This window comes from Melanerpes formicivorus, unplaced genomic scaffold, assembly GCF_026170545.1.
Source record: "Melanerpes formicivorus ecotype bairdi unplaced genomic scaffold, bMelFor1.0.p_v2 SCAF_92, whole genome shotgun sequence".
Taxonomy (NCBI): domain Eukaryota; kingdom Metazoa; phylum Chordata; class Aves; order Piciformes; family Picidae; genus Melanerpes; species Melanerpes formicivorus.
In genome coordinates, this window is record NW_027142444.1 from 2,164,162 (window position 1) to 2,178,464 (window position 14,303).

General features: G+C 50.5%; 1 protein-coding gene across 3 annotated transcripts in view; it reads right to left on the reverse strand.

The window, feature by feature from the left end:
* Nucleotides 1–14,303, reverse strand: part of MTHFD2L (methylenetetrahydrofolate dehydrogenase (NADP+ dependent) 2 like) — a 56,588-nt gene that overhangs the window by 37,734 nt on the left and 4,551 nt on the right. For 2 of the 3 annotated variants that reach the window (XM_068165781.1, XM_068165779.1), the window contains exons 4-7: nt 12,498–12,650; nt 11,305–11,412; nt 8,629–8,721; nt 4,538–4,663 (exon numbers count right to left, since the gene is read on the reverse strand). In XM_068165781.1, coding sequence (XP_068021882.1) covers nt 4,538–4,663; nt 8,629–8,721; nt 11,305–11,412; nt 12,498–12,650 — 480 coding nt within the window. The remainder of the gene's footprint in view (nt 1–4,537; nt 4,664–8,628; nt 8,722–11,304; nt 11,413–12,497; nt 12,651–14,303) is intronic. The other variant, XM_068165782.1, reaches the window with a different exon arrangement.

Consider the following 14,303-nt stretch of genomic DNA (forward strand, 5'->3'; position numbering starts at 1 on the left):
CCAGAGGGCAAGTCTCAACCTGAAGGCAGTTCTGGGTCTGGTGCATCTGCACTAAGTGATGCAGAGCAGTTCCTGCCTAAGCACTGTTTCCACACAGCTTTATTGCTCCCTGTAAAGCTCCTCTGGATTGCTGCAGCCCTGCAGAAGTGCCAATCACGTGCCCAGCACTCACATGCAGCCCATGTTCTGCCCTGCACATCTCTGGGTTTCTCCTGACTATGCAACCAGCAAGTGTCTGCCCCACTTCTCACATCAAACTGCTTTTGATGCTATCTCTGCTTCCCCTACTGCAGCTGTCTGAAACAGCAAACCAAATGAAACCCAAGGAATTATGGCCCAGTACTGCAATTCCAGCAGTGCAAACATCTGTCCTCCTCCAGCACCTCCAGAAGCCAAGCAAGAGAGGCATCTTGGGCAGGAAGCTCCAGTCTGAAACGATGCCCAACAGCCTCTTTGCACTCAGCTAGGCACAGGCAGGTGGATGGGATGGCCTCTGTGCCATCTCTTGAGGGACTCTTTTCTGGGAAGCCCTCCCTGCTGCTGGCACCACTTGCCAGAAGCTCTTTCACTGCCTCAGGCTGTGCAAAACAGAACAACTCTTCTTTACAAACCCCTCCACAGGCCCCACTTCCCCTGGGCCTTTCCTAAAAGAAGACTTCTCTACACAGGCACCCAACAGAGACTCCAAGCCCAGCTCTACTGTGTGCTTGTCCAAGGGCTGGGAGGAATCATCAGAAAGCAGAGGCAGCACTTAAAGCAAATCCCCCTGGAGTTCTGCATGCTGTGGTTTCATGGGCATTGCCAGCTGCAGTTTCCAAGGTTAGCTGCTGCACTGGCCTGTTGCTACCCTGCTCTACCAGCCACTCCTGGAAGGGTTGCTCCACCCAAAAGAGCTGTTCCAGCTAAATGCTCTGGGTGAGTTGTTGCATTATTTCATGTTCCTGTCTCTGTAGCCCTCCTGCCCACTTAGTACTACTGCTGTGGCAACAAAAGCCCTATAAACCAGGGCCAAGAACACCCACACCTGCATCACACTGCTCCCAGAACCACCTCTCCCTTCCTGAGACTGAAACTTGCTGCCCCAAAAGAACTAAAATGGTGCTGGCCACAACCAAGGGATGCCCACACTTCTCCTCCCTGACATTTCAGAAGCTGCTAAGCATCTCCCTGCCTGGACCAGAGATTTTTGGCTAATTTTGAACAGAAACAGAGGTGCAGTGGAAGTGCTGGGCTGGTGATGTATAGGGAGATGGACAGGCAGGTTGAGATGTCCCAGCAATCCCAGGCTAGGCACCTCAGCACCTCACAGTGACCTCCAGGTTTGCCTGTTTGCTCTTTACTGCCTCAGAACTGCAGAGTGAACTATTCACAACTCAAGAGACCTGTTGCTCCTTATCTACTGGAGTTTAAGGGACAGCCAAAGCAAGTTCCTTGGCTTGAGAGCATGGCCACACCAGTGGTCGGCCCTCAGCCCACTGGGGGAAGCAGTCAAGGGCAAGGTCCCTGGCTGGGGGTGACTGGATGCAGCTCAGCTGCCTGCAGCAGGAGTGGATGGAACTCAAAAGCAATGCAGATTTTAGCAGAGATTTCAAGAGCTGCTATCAAATTCTCCTGGCCTGTGGTAGGATTTTGTTTCCCCTCCAGGCACTTCTCACTTGGAATTTAATAATGAACACCATTAAACCCCAAGAAATTGCACTGACATCCTTCTGTGGCTAAAGAGATAGAAACAAACTCCAGTGTCTGACCTAGCCCCTGGAGATCAGAGGATGGCTTCCAAGTATTGCTAGGATCTGGCAACTGACCCAAAACAGTTTCCACCCATTTCATAAACTTAACTTCCACTACAGGAGGCTTTTCATGCAGATGGCCAGGTGAGGAGAGCCACTTCCATCTCTTCCTTGTAAAGCAAATGCAACCTCTGCTTGGCCAGTCAAATTTCTCCTCCCTCCACAGCCACTTAAAGAAGTGGGTGATGAGAGAGCAGGCATTGGGGGGCTACAGGAGGTGAAATGGGTGCTGCAAAAATCATTCTCACATAAGCTGCAATCGAAACTGGGACTTCTTTGGTGAAGGGCCTGAAAGGGGCCCACAAGAAAGCCAGGAAGGGATTTTGGACAAGGGCTTGTAGTGATGGGATGAGGGGCAATGGCACTGAGCTGGAGGAGGGCAGCAGGTGAGGGCAGCCAGGGTTTATCCTTCACTGTCATCCTTCATGGAAGGAGGAGTGCAGGACTGAAGCTTGAGAAGGGCAGGTTTAGACTGGATATTGGGAAGAAATTCTTGACAGGGAGGGTGGGGAGACACTGGAACAGGTTGCCCAAGGACATCATGGATGCCCCCACCCTGGAGGTGTTCAAGGCCAGGCTGGATGCGGCCTTGAGCAACCTGGGCTGGTGGGAGGTGTCCCTGCCCATGGCAGTGAGTTAGAACTGGATGAGCATTAAGGTCCCTTCCTAAACCATTCTGTAAATCTATGAAACTATGACATTCAGTGATCAGACAGAGGCCAGTGATCAGACAGAGGCCAGGGCTGAAACAATTTGCTACATGACAACCCAGCTCCTTCCACTTCCTCAGTGCCCACCCAGCAGCTGCCAGGGGTGCTGCACTGCAGTGCTGAGGGCTGTGCACAGCAGGATGGGGTTTGCTGAAACTTTCACCGATACCAGGGCACCAACAGCAGTTTCCCTCTGGCAATGCACCCTGCAATGCTGCTTGCAACTGCAGTGCCACAATCCCAGCTCCAGCTCCTGCCTCTCTCTTTTTTTTTTTTTGGATCTTCCCTCCCCCCAAGGTAAAATCCTGAGCACAGCCCACAGCAGACATGACAAGACAGATACAGAGCATTGCTGAAACTCTGAGTCACGGCCCTGCCGCTGCATCTACACCTAGGTGAGATGGCAAGAGAAACAAACAGAAGGCTACAATTGCATGGTTCTCAAAGCCAGAGCTCTGCTGCTCCCACACCTGCTCAACAAACCCCAAATCCTGAAAATTCTCGGGACTGCAGGTCAGCCCTGACAGCAGAACACAAGAGCAGGGATTCCAGTACCTGAAAAGGGCTACAGGAGCGCTGGGGAGGGACTTTTGACAAGGGCTGGGAGTGACAGAATCACAGAAACATTCAGGTTGGACCCTCAGGATCACCAAGTCCAACTGACAGGATGAGGGGCAATGGCTTTCAGCTGGAAGAGGAGAGATTCAGACTGGAGATTGGGAATAAATTCTTGATAGTGAGGGTGGGGAGACACTGGAACAGGTTGCCCAAGGAGGCTGTGGCTGCCCCCTCCCTGGGGGGTGCTCAAGGCCAGGCTGGATGAGGCCTTGAGCAGCCTGGGCTGGTGGGAGGTGTCCCTGCCCATGGCAGGGGGTTGGAACTGGCTGAGCTTTCAGGTCCTTTCCAACCCAACCCACTCCACGAATCTCTGAACCTTTCACTTGTGGGAGCAGGAGCAGGAGAAGAAAGGCAGGCAAACATTCCAAGGCGTGCTCTGCAAGTGCCTTCCTGCTGGAGCTCCCTGGAACACACACAGTTAGATGCCAGCACAACCACTTAAGCTACACTCGTGCAGGTAATTTCTTCTGCTCTAACAGACAGGGCATCAGGTGTGATGAGTAAAAGAAGCAGGAACTCAGGGAGTGATGTAATTACAAACACATACAGCTGGCTAGAAACATTTGGAATATAATTAAGCTTTGAGACATTCTGCCAGCCAAGATGTTAATAGCTGTGGAAAGAAAACAGCAACAACAACAACAAAAAAAAACCCAACCACCAACCTGTGGGTGATTTTCATACTTATCAAAATAAGGAACTGTTGAGAACCATTAATAATGTGGGTAAATGCTGTCTAAGCTTCCCACACTCAACTCTGCCAATAAGCTTTAATTTTCAGCTGCAACCATCCTGCTATTCCAGTCTGGAGCTCCTCCAGAGCGGAGATATTTAATCAAGTCACACTGTGAACTCGCTCTGCAATGCAGCAAACACAGAGAGATCAATATGGAACACCAAGTTTTATCTGCTGGGCTTGCCTGGACCAAGATCAACAGCTGAAGATGAAGCCACACTAAGCCTTAGCATGAGGGGCAGTGCTGGGGCAGAAGGTAACATTGTCAGAGGTGCTCAGAGTGAGGGAGGCTTGAGAAGCTGTGGTGTAATGACTTTTGCTGTGACCAGTGCAGGATCTGTGCTTGTGAAAGAGCAGAAAGCACTTTTATTGCTTACTCTTGAAAGCTTCACAGACTCTCAGAGGATTACAGAGCAAGCATCTTCTGCCACCACACTGCCATAAGGGCTCCTCTGCGGGTCTGTGTCACTGCAAGTGACACTTTCTCTCTCCAGCAGCTCACCATTTCTGGGGAGCAGGTACACAAACACACAGTCTGTTTTCCAATTTAAGTAAATAAATCAGAAAACACTCCTGCAAGTGCTGTTCCACCTGAGCCACTGGCTGCTCCAAGTGTTTAGCTTGAATGAATCCCAGGAAGGTCACCAGATTTACCCAGCAGGCTCGCAGAGTGTTTCACTGACCTTCAAAGTCCACGTCCCCAACCAATTTGGTCTTTCCTGTAAGAGGATCATGGATATGGTTGATGCCTACATCAATCACAGCTGCACCTTCTTTGACCATATCAGTTGTAATCAGCTTTGGGATACCTGGAATCATCAAGAGATATTTGATTAACATGGCCAGGCAGTCTTGGGTCAGCCGTTTCAGACTGTGTCCAAGGGGTGTGCATGCACCTCTGTGTGTGCACAAGAAAGAAGACAACTCTTTCCATTGAGTTTTCCTTGGTACACCACACACAGGAAAGAAACAATTACCCCTCAGTTCCACAGAGTGTGGCTTTTGAGAAGGCAAGAGGCTGTTTGTCCACTCGACTGACCCTGTGCTCACAAACACAGCCAGCATGACCTCAGCGAACCAAGTGCCTGCTGGTCTGTGGCAGTTTCAGAGCACTTCCAAAGAAAAGCTGCCCTGGTGACAGACTCTGACCTCTCCCCTATCTGAACTTGGGCAGCTTCCACAAAACAGCCTGTCCTGCTGCTTCAGCAAACTGGGACCTCCCTGCTTGACAGGAGGGCCTGGCCTCAGCACTACACCCCTGCAGCACCTCCCAGTGGGCTACATCTCTGCACTGTCCCGGGGTAGGATTTTGCTGCTGTGAAGAAATTCCAGCTAAACCAGAGTGGGGCAAACAAGCTGCATCCTGGGGGAGCAGACACCTGGAAGTCCATGCCTGGACAGCTGCAACAAGCCAAGTGTCTCCTGGAATGCTAAGGCAAAGCAGCACCTGAGACCAAAGCCGCTGTGTGCCAACAGAGAGCCAACAGCATCAGGTCCTTACACATCTCCTGCAGCAGCCCATCACACCTTGACTGCACCACTCTGTTCACTTCAAGTGACCTCCTCCATTTCTTTCCTGCTGTGCAACTTCCAGCTGTGAGGGATGGAAAATTCCAACTTCAGGATTCCAATTTGCCTTGCTGCTTGAGCAATTCTGTGAGGACAGCTCATACTAGGTCTCCAAATGGGGAATCTAAGCTTCCCTTCCCCACCAAAGCAGCTTTCTCTCAGGTGGAGAGATGACTAAAAAGGCAGAAGACAGCAAATCCACAGGGCTGGAGCCTGTAGCTTTATTGAAGGCAAGCACTGGTCCACAAGGGCTCTGGCTCCACTTGAAGTGCTGGATGACAGCCAGGCACTCACTGTGATACAGGCAATACAAGAACCTCCTTGGCTCCACTTTTCTCACTCCCCCATAGGACACAAGCTTGAAACTCTGCTTCTGCTGTTGAGCAAGCCAAGACCTTAACTTCTTTCCTGTGCCACCTGATAACATCTGGCTGTGTCTCCTCCAGCGTTGCGCAAGCAGCCGCGGGCTGGCTGCTCCCTGGGTCCCGGCTCAGCCCAGCGGGGGGAGCTGCGCCGGGGCTGGCAGGGCTGGGAGCGCCTTAACGGAAGCACCACAGTTACACCCTTTGTGAAAAGGTTTGATAATAGGCCAAATACTTAAGAGCAACAAATAAACTAACCCCCAAACCAAATGAGCAGATCTGTTTACTTAAGCCTGCTTTACATAGCGAGCAGGAAGAGATAAGCCTTGAGAGCAGCTGTTCCTCAAGTGCACCGGCTGGAGGGCAGGGGAGAGCCTTGCCCTGGCCATTTTTGCAGGACATGATGAATCAGGTTTGCAACAAGAGGAAACAAGGCCCTGCTTAATCCCATCGTGGGGACAAGGGCTGGAAAACAGCCAACTCCTGGCATGGCTAACCAGCCACTCACTGCCTGAGCAAAAGGGGCTGACAGACCTGCCACCCCTGCTCAAGAGGATCACAAATCGTGTCCTGAGGGACAGCAAATAGCCCCAGAGGAGTTTCATCTGGCATTTGGCACCTCATACCCTTCTCCTCTTTAGCCCCTCTCCAAACCTAGCAGGCAGATGAGTCTTCTCCCTCAAGGCAGACAGAAGAGCAGGTTGACTAGGCTAAGACTGCCCACTGCCTCCATCAGTGCCCTGGAAGGACTTGGGGGGGCTATGTGAGCACCACAGGTGGAGCTGCGCTTATTCTTCTACTACAGGCCTGGGAGATGGCAAGAGGAACAGACTCCATGAGATGCCTGTAGAGGCAGGGACAGCAGGCAGGGATAGGAAGCTGTGGAGGGGTGCAAAGTGCCAGGTGTACTCAGGAGGAAACATCCTGCTTTGGCTAGGAATTCAAAAGCTGCAGGGTGCTGAAGGAGCTGAGAAAGCTCCACCTGGAAGCAGAGAGACAGAGATTTTTAGGGAGGGGTAGGCTGGACAAGAGCAGCATTGTTGGAACCTGTGATGCAAGAAGCTGGGAGGGAATGGGAGGGAAGGAATAAATTGCATGGATAGTCATGACAAAAGGAAGCAGGAAAACTGGGGTCCCAAGGCTGGGGGCAAATGAGAGACAACCACTGAAGATGGGTATTGTCAGCTCAAGAGAGAAATCAGAAGCACCAGAGCTGAAGTGTTACCAAAGCCTTGAGTGCAGGCAGACAGAAAAGCTCTCAGAACACAGATGGCTCTTCCAGAAGCACTCCATGGGCAGAGAGAGTGAGAAGGGGAATCCTGCTCTTACATGCAGCCATATGCAGAGAGCTGCTTCCCATCCAGCAGCTGTTTCCACCTGGCAGGGCAGAAGCTACCTTTTTCTGCAAGAGCCACTGACCAGGTCCCACATTCCCAGGCACTGTGTGATCCCAAAGGCACAAGCTGCACAGTCCTCAAGCAGCAGGAGGCACCTCAAAGGGATTCCACCTTCCTGTACAGCACCCACCAGGGCAGGGCAGGCAGGGCAGGGCTGCACTATTCAGCCCCCTTGGTTTTTTTTGTCATTCCAAGCCTGTCTCCTGCTGTGTAATGAGAGCTGCAGCATGCTCCTGCTACGCAGGGCACCAGAGAACCAGGCAAAGAACAAAGGTGGCTGGATTGCTATGGGAGCATTTGACTAGGAGGACAGCTGCTGACAAACTGCTCAGCATCCGAAGTGAGGATTAAAGTGGAAGTGGTGAGTTTGGATGCAGAGGTACTCCTTCAGTTCCAGGCAGCACACAGGTTACTACCTTTCATTCATGGTGTGAGAGTTCTGCTCAGGCCCACAGTTGAGTCACCACCTGTGGGACAACTGAGCTGGTTCTTGTTCCTGACCTGGCATGAGAAAGAGATAGTGCAGTGAAGCCCTGAAGCAAAGGGCATCTCACCTCAGCAGGAAGTGATGAGCTTCAGACAGGTACCTATCTGTCTTCATCTGGTGAATAAGAAAGCAAGAATTTGGTCTTGAGGATGATGAAGAGGAAGGAGGGGAGGAGAAACGAGGAAAGACACATTCCTCTTGCAGGCCTCTTAAATGGTGTGGGAAAAGGGACACCCTGAGCTGTGAGGGGACACAAAAATTTAGCCAAGACCTTTAGTGAGCTGGATTGTTTAGTTTGTGTGTTTTAACCCAATTTATATTTGCAATAACCATAAACAAACCCCAGAGGTTGCTCAGCAGCAGAGTTCTGCCTGTTCCTTTGTTCTAGCCTAGTCAGACTGCAAGAGTTTCACTCTGTACTGCTCTAAGAACATGGACACTGATCTTTCTGACCCCTTCCTCTAGGCCATTCCCACTCTCTTCCTCTTCTCAGGATAATGGTAACAGAACAAAAAGGAAATTCAGGCATTAATCACAAATGTTCCCAAGGCACAGCAAGGGAATGATGCCATTGTTTTATGCAGGCAGCCTCCAGCTGGTGGAAAGAAACCCTCCTGTCCAAACGTCGGTGACTCAGGGGAATGTTTGAATTTACATAATGAGAGCTGTGTAAACTATGCACAGACTGGTTCCCAATCTGGAGTTCACTCTCAAGTCTCCCTAAGGGAAAGGTGTCACATGTGAGGAGGAACAGTTTATGAGTCTGCAGAAGTGAAGGACGAGAACAAAGCACCCAGTCCCTCACCCTCCTGACAGCCAGAAACCCTGCTGGCTGCGGCAGCCTCGGCAAGCAGCGCAGCGCCTGCCTGCAGGGCCGCGGAAGGGCTGGCAGCGCCCCCAGCCCCAAAGGCCGCACTGGGGGTGTCAAACCTTGTGGCCAGAGCAGTGAGAAGCATTACCTGCAGCCACTATGACAATGTCAGCCAGCTGCGTGAGGATCTTGAGCTGCTCCTTCGGGGTGTATCTGTGAGTGATGGTCACCGTAGCATCGCCTGCAATGGAAGAGGTTGGCAAGGAGCTGGCACAGGAAGGCCTGCAGAGTGTTGGCTGCCAGTGCAAACCGCTCTGGTACACTGCCAGCAGCACAGCTGCTCACCAGAGCTGTCCCGGGCTGCAGCACAGGCACTCACACCACTTGCTGGCCACACACAGGAACAAACCATTTATGCTTAACAATTCTCACAGGATCAATCCACTCAGAGAGTCAGAGACTCACAGAATTGTTTTGGTAGGGAAAAAACTTTAAGATCATTCAGCCCAACCACCAACCTACCACCACCATGGCCACCAAACCATGGCCCCAGCTGCCATGGCCACACGGTTCTTGAACACCTCCAGGGATGGGGACTCCACCACCTCCCTGGGCAGCCTCTTCCAACCCCTGACCACTCTGGCAGCAAAGACATTTTCCCTCATGTCCAACCTAAGCCTCCCCTGGCACCATTTCAGACCACTGCCCCTCCTATCATCTGGCACTAGAGAGAAGAGACTAACCCCCACCTCAGTACAAACTTGCTCCTTCACTTGCAGAGATGTCTCTGGGCCTGACTGTACAACCCCAGCTGGGTTGGTAAAGGCTTTGGGCGTGGGTTGGACCTGAGCAGATGTTGCCATCTGCAGGACATTGCAGCTTCTACATTCAAAACATCCCAGAAGCAGACCCCAGCTTTTCAGTTTTGTGGAGAATCTGTGAACAAACAACAACTAAAAGCAACACCACAACCCAAGCCCAAAGTCACACCAGACATGGGGTCATGGAACCCCTGTGCTTGGAAACGACCTTCAAGAGGGAAGACTGGAGCAGCTTGCCCAGGGAAGCAGCTGAGGCCCCATCCCTGGAGATATTCAAGGTCAGGCTCAAGGTTCTGAGCAACCTCATCTAGTGGAGGATGTCCCTGCTGACTACAGGGGGAGGTTGGACTGGATGATTTTGGATGTCCCTTCCAGACCAAACCATCCTAGGATTTTATGATCATCAAGGTCCTCTAACTCTACTGAGGCTGGTGCTGTACCATGTCCCTCAGCACCACATCTCTGCCTCTTTGAAACATCTCTAGGGATGGGGATTCAACAGCTCCCTGAGAAGCCTGTTCCAGTGTGTTGGTTCAGGTGACCAAGCAGTGCATTAATCTTTTCTCTCCCACCTGGCACCAGTTCTCAATAGAAATTCTTCAAACCCAGTCCCACTGCTGGTAAAACCCTGTCCTGAGTGACACCCTGAGAAGTTCTCTTTCAGCACTTCACTGTGGGTCTTGGATAACAAACAAAGGATTAAGAAAACCCTTCCACTCCATCTGTGTTACAAGTGCTGTAAACAGGTGCTGAAGAAGTCAAATCAGAATTACAAACCCAGGATACAAGCAAACAAAGCTGAGCCAAGGAGCCACCTAACACCAAGGCTGACAGCTACAGAGTTTAGCTACAGCCAAAAGCCATCCAGGCAACTACTCTGGGCTTTGCAACAAGTTGCTCCAAGAACTGCAGGAGGCTGTCTCCTCATTTCCAACTGAGAAACTGGCAAACAGTTTGCAACATCCCTCTGCGTGGCCCAAAGCCTGTTTCAAACACAAGCTCTGCTCTGAGTAATGAACACAAGCAAAGGTCTGCAGGAAAGGGCAGAAACGCTGCTCATTTGCCTGGGAATGGGGATGAGACCAGAACCATGTGCTGGTGCTAATTACAATCCAAACACTGAGAGAAGTTGCAAATAGCCACTTTCCCACAGAGCCTGAATGGAAAACCCAACTCTGTGATTAGTAAAGAAGCTTTTAGTGTTTTATTATATTAATAACAGATTTCACTCCACTCCTATTAAATATGCCTGGGATGAAACATTCCTGTTTACCTCATTTGCACACACCACCAGGGCAGCTCCTAGCAGCACACTGAAGCTGCAAAAGGTCAGGGTTCTAGGTAAATTACATTTGGGTGTCTTCCTGCAGCACAATTACAGCAGCACATGCATGCCTCTCTAAGCAGAATTACTTAGAAGTATTTCTGTTCCAGCCTCCAGTTTCCAGGGGGATAAAAAGTGCAGCACTGCAGGAGGAACAAGTGAAAATCCCTCAAGCCAATGTGCAACATCACAGAGCTCACACCAAAAAAGGCCCTTGGTGGCTCACTGGGATGTTTTCACAATCACCACCTAGCCAGCACAGGAACCATGTCAGACAGACTTTGTTGTTTGTATCTGTGTGTACCTAGAAGTGTGCACACATCTATCACAAGCCCGAAATGGAATGCCACACAAGCAGGAGGGCAAGGCAAACAGCTCTGCAGCCCTGCATAAACATCACACCAATCCCTGGAGCTCTTTTAGGCCACACCATCAGATGCTGCCCTCAGCCTTCAGGGCTAACCATCTTCACCTGTTTCAAAAGGAGGACAAAATGATGCCATGACACCACAGAAAGTCAAGGCCAGAGACTGAGGATATCTCAGAAAATGTGTTACCACATTTATTTCCTTGCTCTGGCTGCAAAGATTGTGCAAGAAACAGAAGTTTTCTCTCTTTATCTGAATCCTCTGGTCAGCTTTCATGATTTGAAATGCTGAAGAGAGAGTCATGGACTTACCTCCAGGCCTTTCATGCTCTCCATCAGTGTGCAAAAGCATTGAAATAGGCATTCCAACGTTCTTAGATCTCCCAACCACCACAACGTTTTTTCCAAAGGTTTGTATTCCTTGGGAGGGAAAAGAAACACAAAGAAACTGCATCTCACTGTGTTGGTGTACCCAACCCCTCCTCTCAGTCACCAGGATACAACCATCTGCTCTCAGAGACTGCTGAACTTGAGGGATGAATCCACAAAACGACTTTCAGCTGAGAGAAACACAACTGGCAGCTCGCTCAGGGTCTCTGAACCATCACCCTTTGGAGGGACTTCACTTCTCCTGCCACAAAGGGCAATGGAAGCTCTCAGATCTCTCAGTAAGAACTCATGTATTATGCAGTGACAACTACTGAATGCTTCTGCACCCTTTATCCCTTCTGGTACTGAATTAAATGCTCCCAGTTTTGCTGTTTCCTGCCTTTCCCCACAAGAATTCAAATCTCCTGTTGGATAAATAATCTCACAGGAAGCTGCCTGCAACATCATAAAGTGCAGAAAATAAGTAACCAAAGTGTTTCCCCAAGTGCTCTACACAGACTGCTGTCTACACTTAATTATAGCTATGCTGCTGGCAAAAAGATCTCATCTGTTTGGCACCTCCTCATTATTTAGATTAATCCTCTAAATGTTTGTTCTTCCAGCAGCCCAATACATTTAGGTAATCCACACCTTTTAACTCACACCTTACTTGATCCTTCATTCCTTCTCTGAGATAAAAGGAGCTTCACAGCATCACAGTCTTGCTTCAGTTGGAAAAGACCTTAAAGATTCCTAGAATGGGTTGGGTTGGAGGGGACCTTGAAGATCAGCCAGTTCCAGCCCCCTGCCGTGGGCAGGGACACCTTCCACCACCCCAGGCTGCTCAAGGTTCACCCAACCTGGTCTCAAACACCTCCAGGGAGGGGGCACCCACAACCTCCCTGGGCAACCTGTTCCAGTCTCTCCCCACCCTCACTGTCAAGAATTTCTTCCTAATCTCCAGTCTCAATCTCCCCTCTCCCAGCTCAAAGCCATTGCCCCTTGTCACTCCCAGCCCTTGACAGAAGTCCCTGCCCAGCTCTCCTGTCACTCCTATCTGACTGTCCCAAGGCTGGCTCTCCCTGTCCCTCAGCAGCACAGCCCTGTGTGTGTTTGGGGGCAGCTGGGGCTCTCACCAGTCCGCTGGATGATCTCCCAGACAGCAGCAGCAGTGGCAGGGATGATGGAGGGCTGGTCCAGGCACAGGCGGCCGATGTTCATGATGTGGAAGCCGTCCACGTCCTTGCCGGGCGCGATGGCGTTGCAGACGGTGCGCTCGTCGATGTGACCTGCGGAGCACAGCGCGCTCAGCAGGCTCCTCACCCCCAGGCACACGAGCTGGGGCTACCCAGGGGAGCTGCTGGTGTACAGCAGGAACAGTCTGCGCTCTCCCTGCACAGCAGCAGGCGCAACTTCCCCCTCCAAAGCCACCTGCTGCACAGGAAACGATGCCCTGTGGCAGCCGCTGGGGTGACCTGGTCAGTCCCACCCAGCTGCCTGCCCCCAGCCTTTCACAGCAGGGGCACACTGGGCCTGTACTCATCTGCCTCACCATTCTTTGCTGCTTACAGCTGAGGAAATGGTGAGGTTTTGATGCTCTGTCTCAAACGAATATCTACTGTTTCACAGCCATCTTCCAGGCAATGAGAAGACGACAGAGGGAACTCTCCACCACATCAGAAGTCAGGCACTCCAGAGGTGCACAGAAGGGAAGTTTTCCTCAGGCAAAGATGACAATCCTCAAAGTTAAGCTGCTCCAGCTCACCAAAGTCAAAGAGAACAAAGCTATTTGCTGTTTCTATTTTTATCCCAGTGCTGATCAAAAGCCACACCTGTATGTGGCTGACTGCAAAAAATACCCCCAAACCCCACACAACAGCCTCGGCTCTGGAACAAGCAGCCTCCACTGATGAGACTTTCACAGCTTCCAGGCTTTGTCTGCCTCCATTACAATGCAAATCAGAAGACTTTTGGAAAAAGAACAGGACAGAAGAAACTTCTTCAGTTGGAAGGGACCCACAAAGATCATCTAGTCCAAGTGCAAGAGCTGACTTAGCTTTCTGCCCCTCTGTTTCTGCAGTTCCTTTGGGAGAAATAAAGTGACTCAGGAACTGGAGGTCTATCTGGCACCTGCTGTGCAAAGAACCTCCTGAGCATCTTCAGTTCACAGTAACTTGCACATCTACCAATCCAACACTGAAAAAGTCCTGATGGTGACTACATTGCTCCAAGGATTTTACAAGTCAGGCCTCAAGCCAGCAAGTTTTAGAGGCTGGAAGAAGGCTAACTAGCCTTCAGGTACCTGCTGTGAGAGATGGGCTGCAGCTTGAGAGGGATCCTCAGTATTTAGAGCTTCAATATTTAATATCTAGCATCAGGCATTTGAACTGACCCAGCTGGAATGAGCTCCAGGTTTGGTTTTTGTTTGGTTGGGTTTGTTTGTTTTGGGTGTTTTTTTTTAACTTTCAAATGTTGAACAGGTTTAAATTCACTAAATTTCAAGACATAAGTGGCCAGACTCTACTTACTTGGTGTGCAAGGTGCCAGGCTCCTCACTTGGGGTTACACTTCCACCTTGTGGCCAAGAAGTGGCTGACTTCAGTTTGCTTTTGGCTAAAATGAAGTTTAATATACCCTTAAATACCCTTACATACCACTTTGCCAGCTACTGCCTAGTAAGATTTTAGTGAGAGCTGGTAACAAATTAGAAGAGAAATAAACCCCAAGAACACAGTAAATGCCTTTAGGACCTTAGCACAAAGCTCACCTGGAAGATTAGGGGCAGCACAGAAAACATGAGCAAGCGTTTAAGGCAAAGCCTGGAATCACTGTGAGAAAGGCCACAGCATCATCTGCCAGACAGCACAAGCTGGTGTGACACAGGGGATGGAAAAAGGGCAAAGCTCTTGGAGATGAAGACAAAACAGTGCAATCTGTTAAAA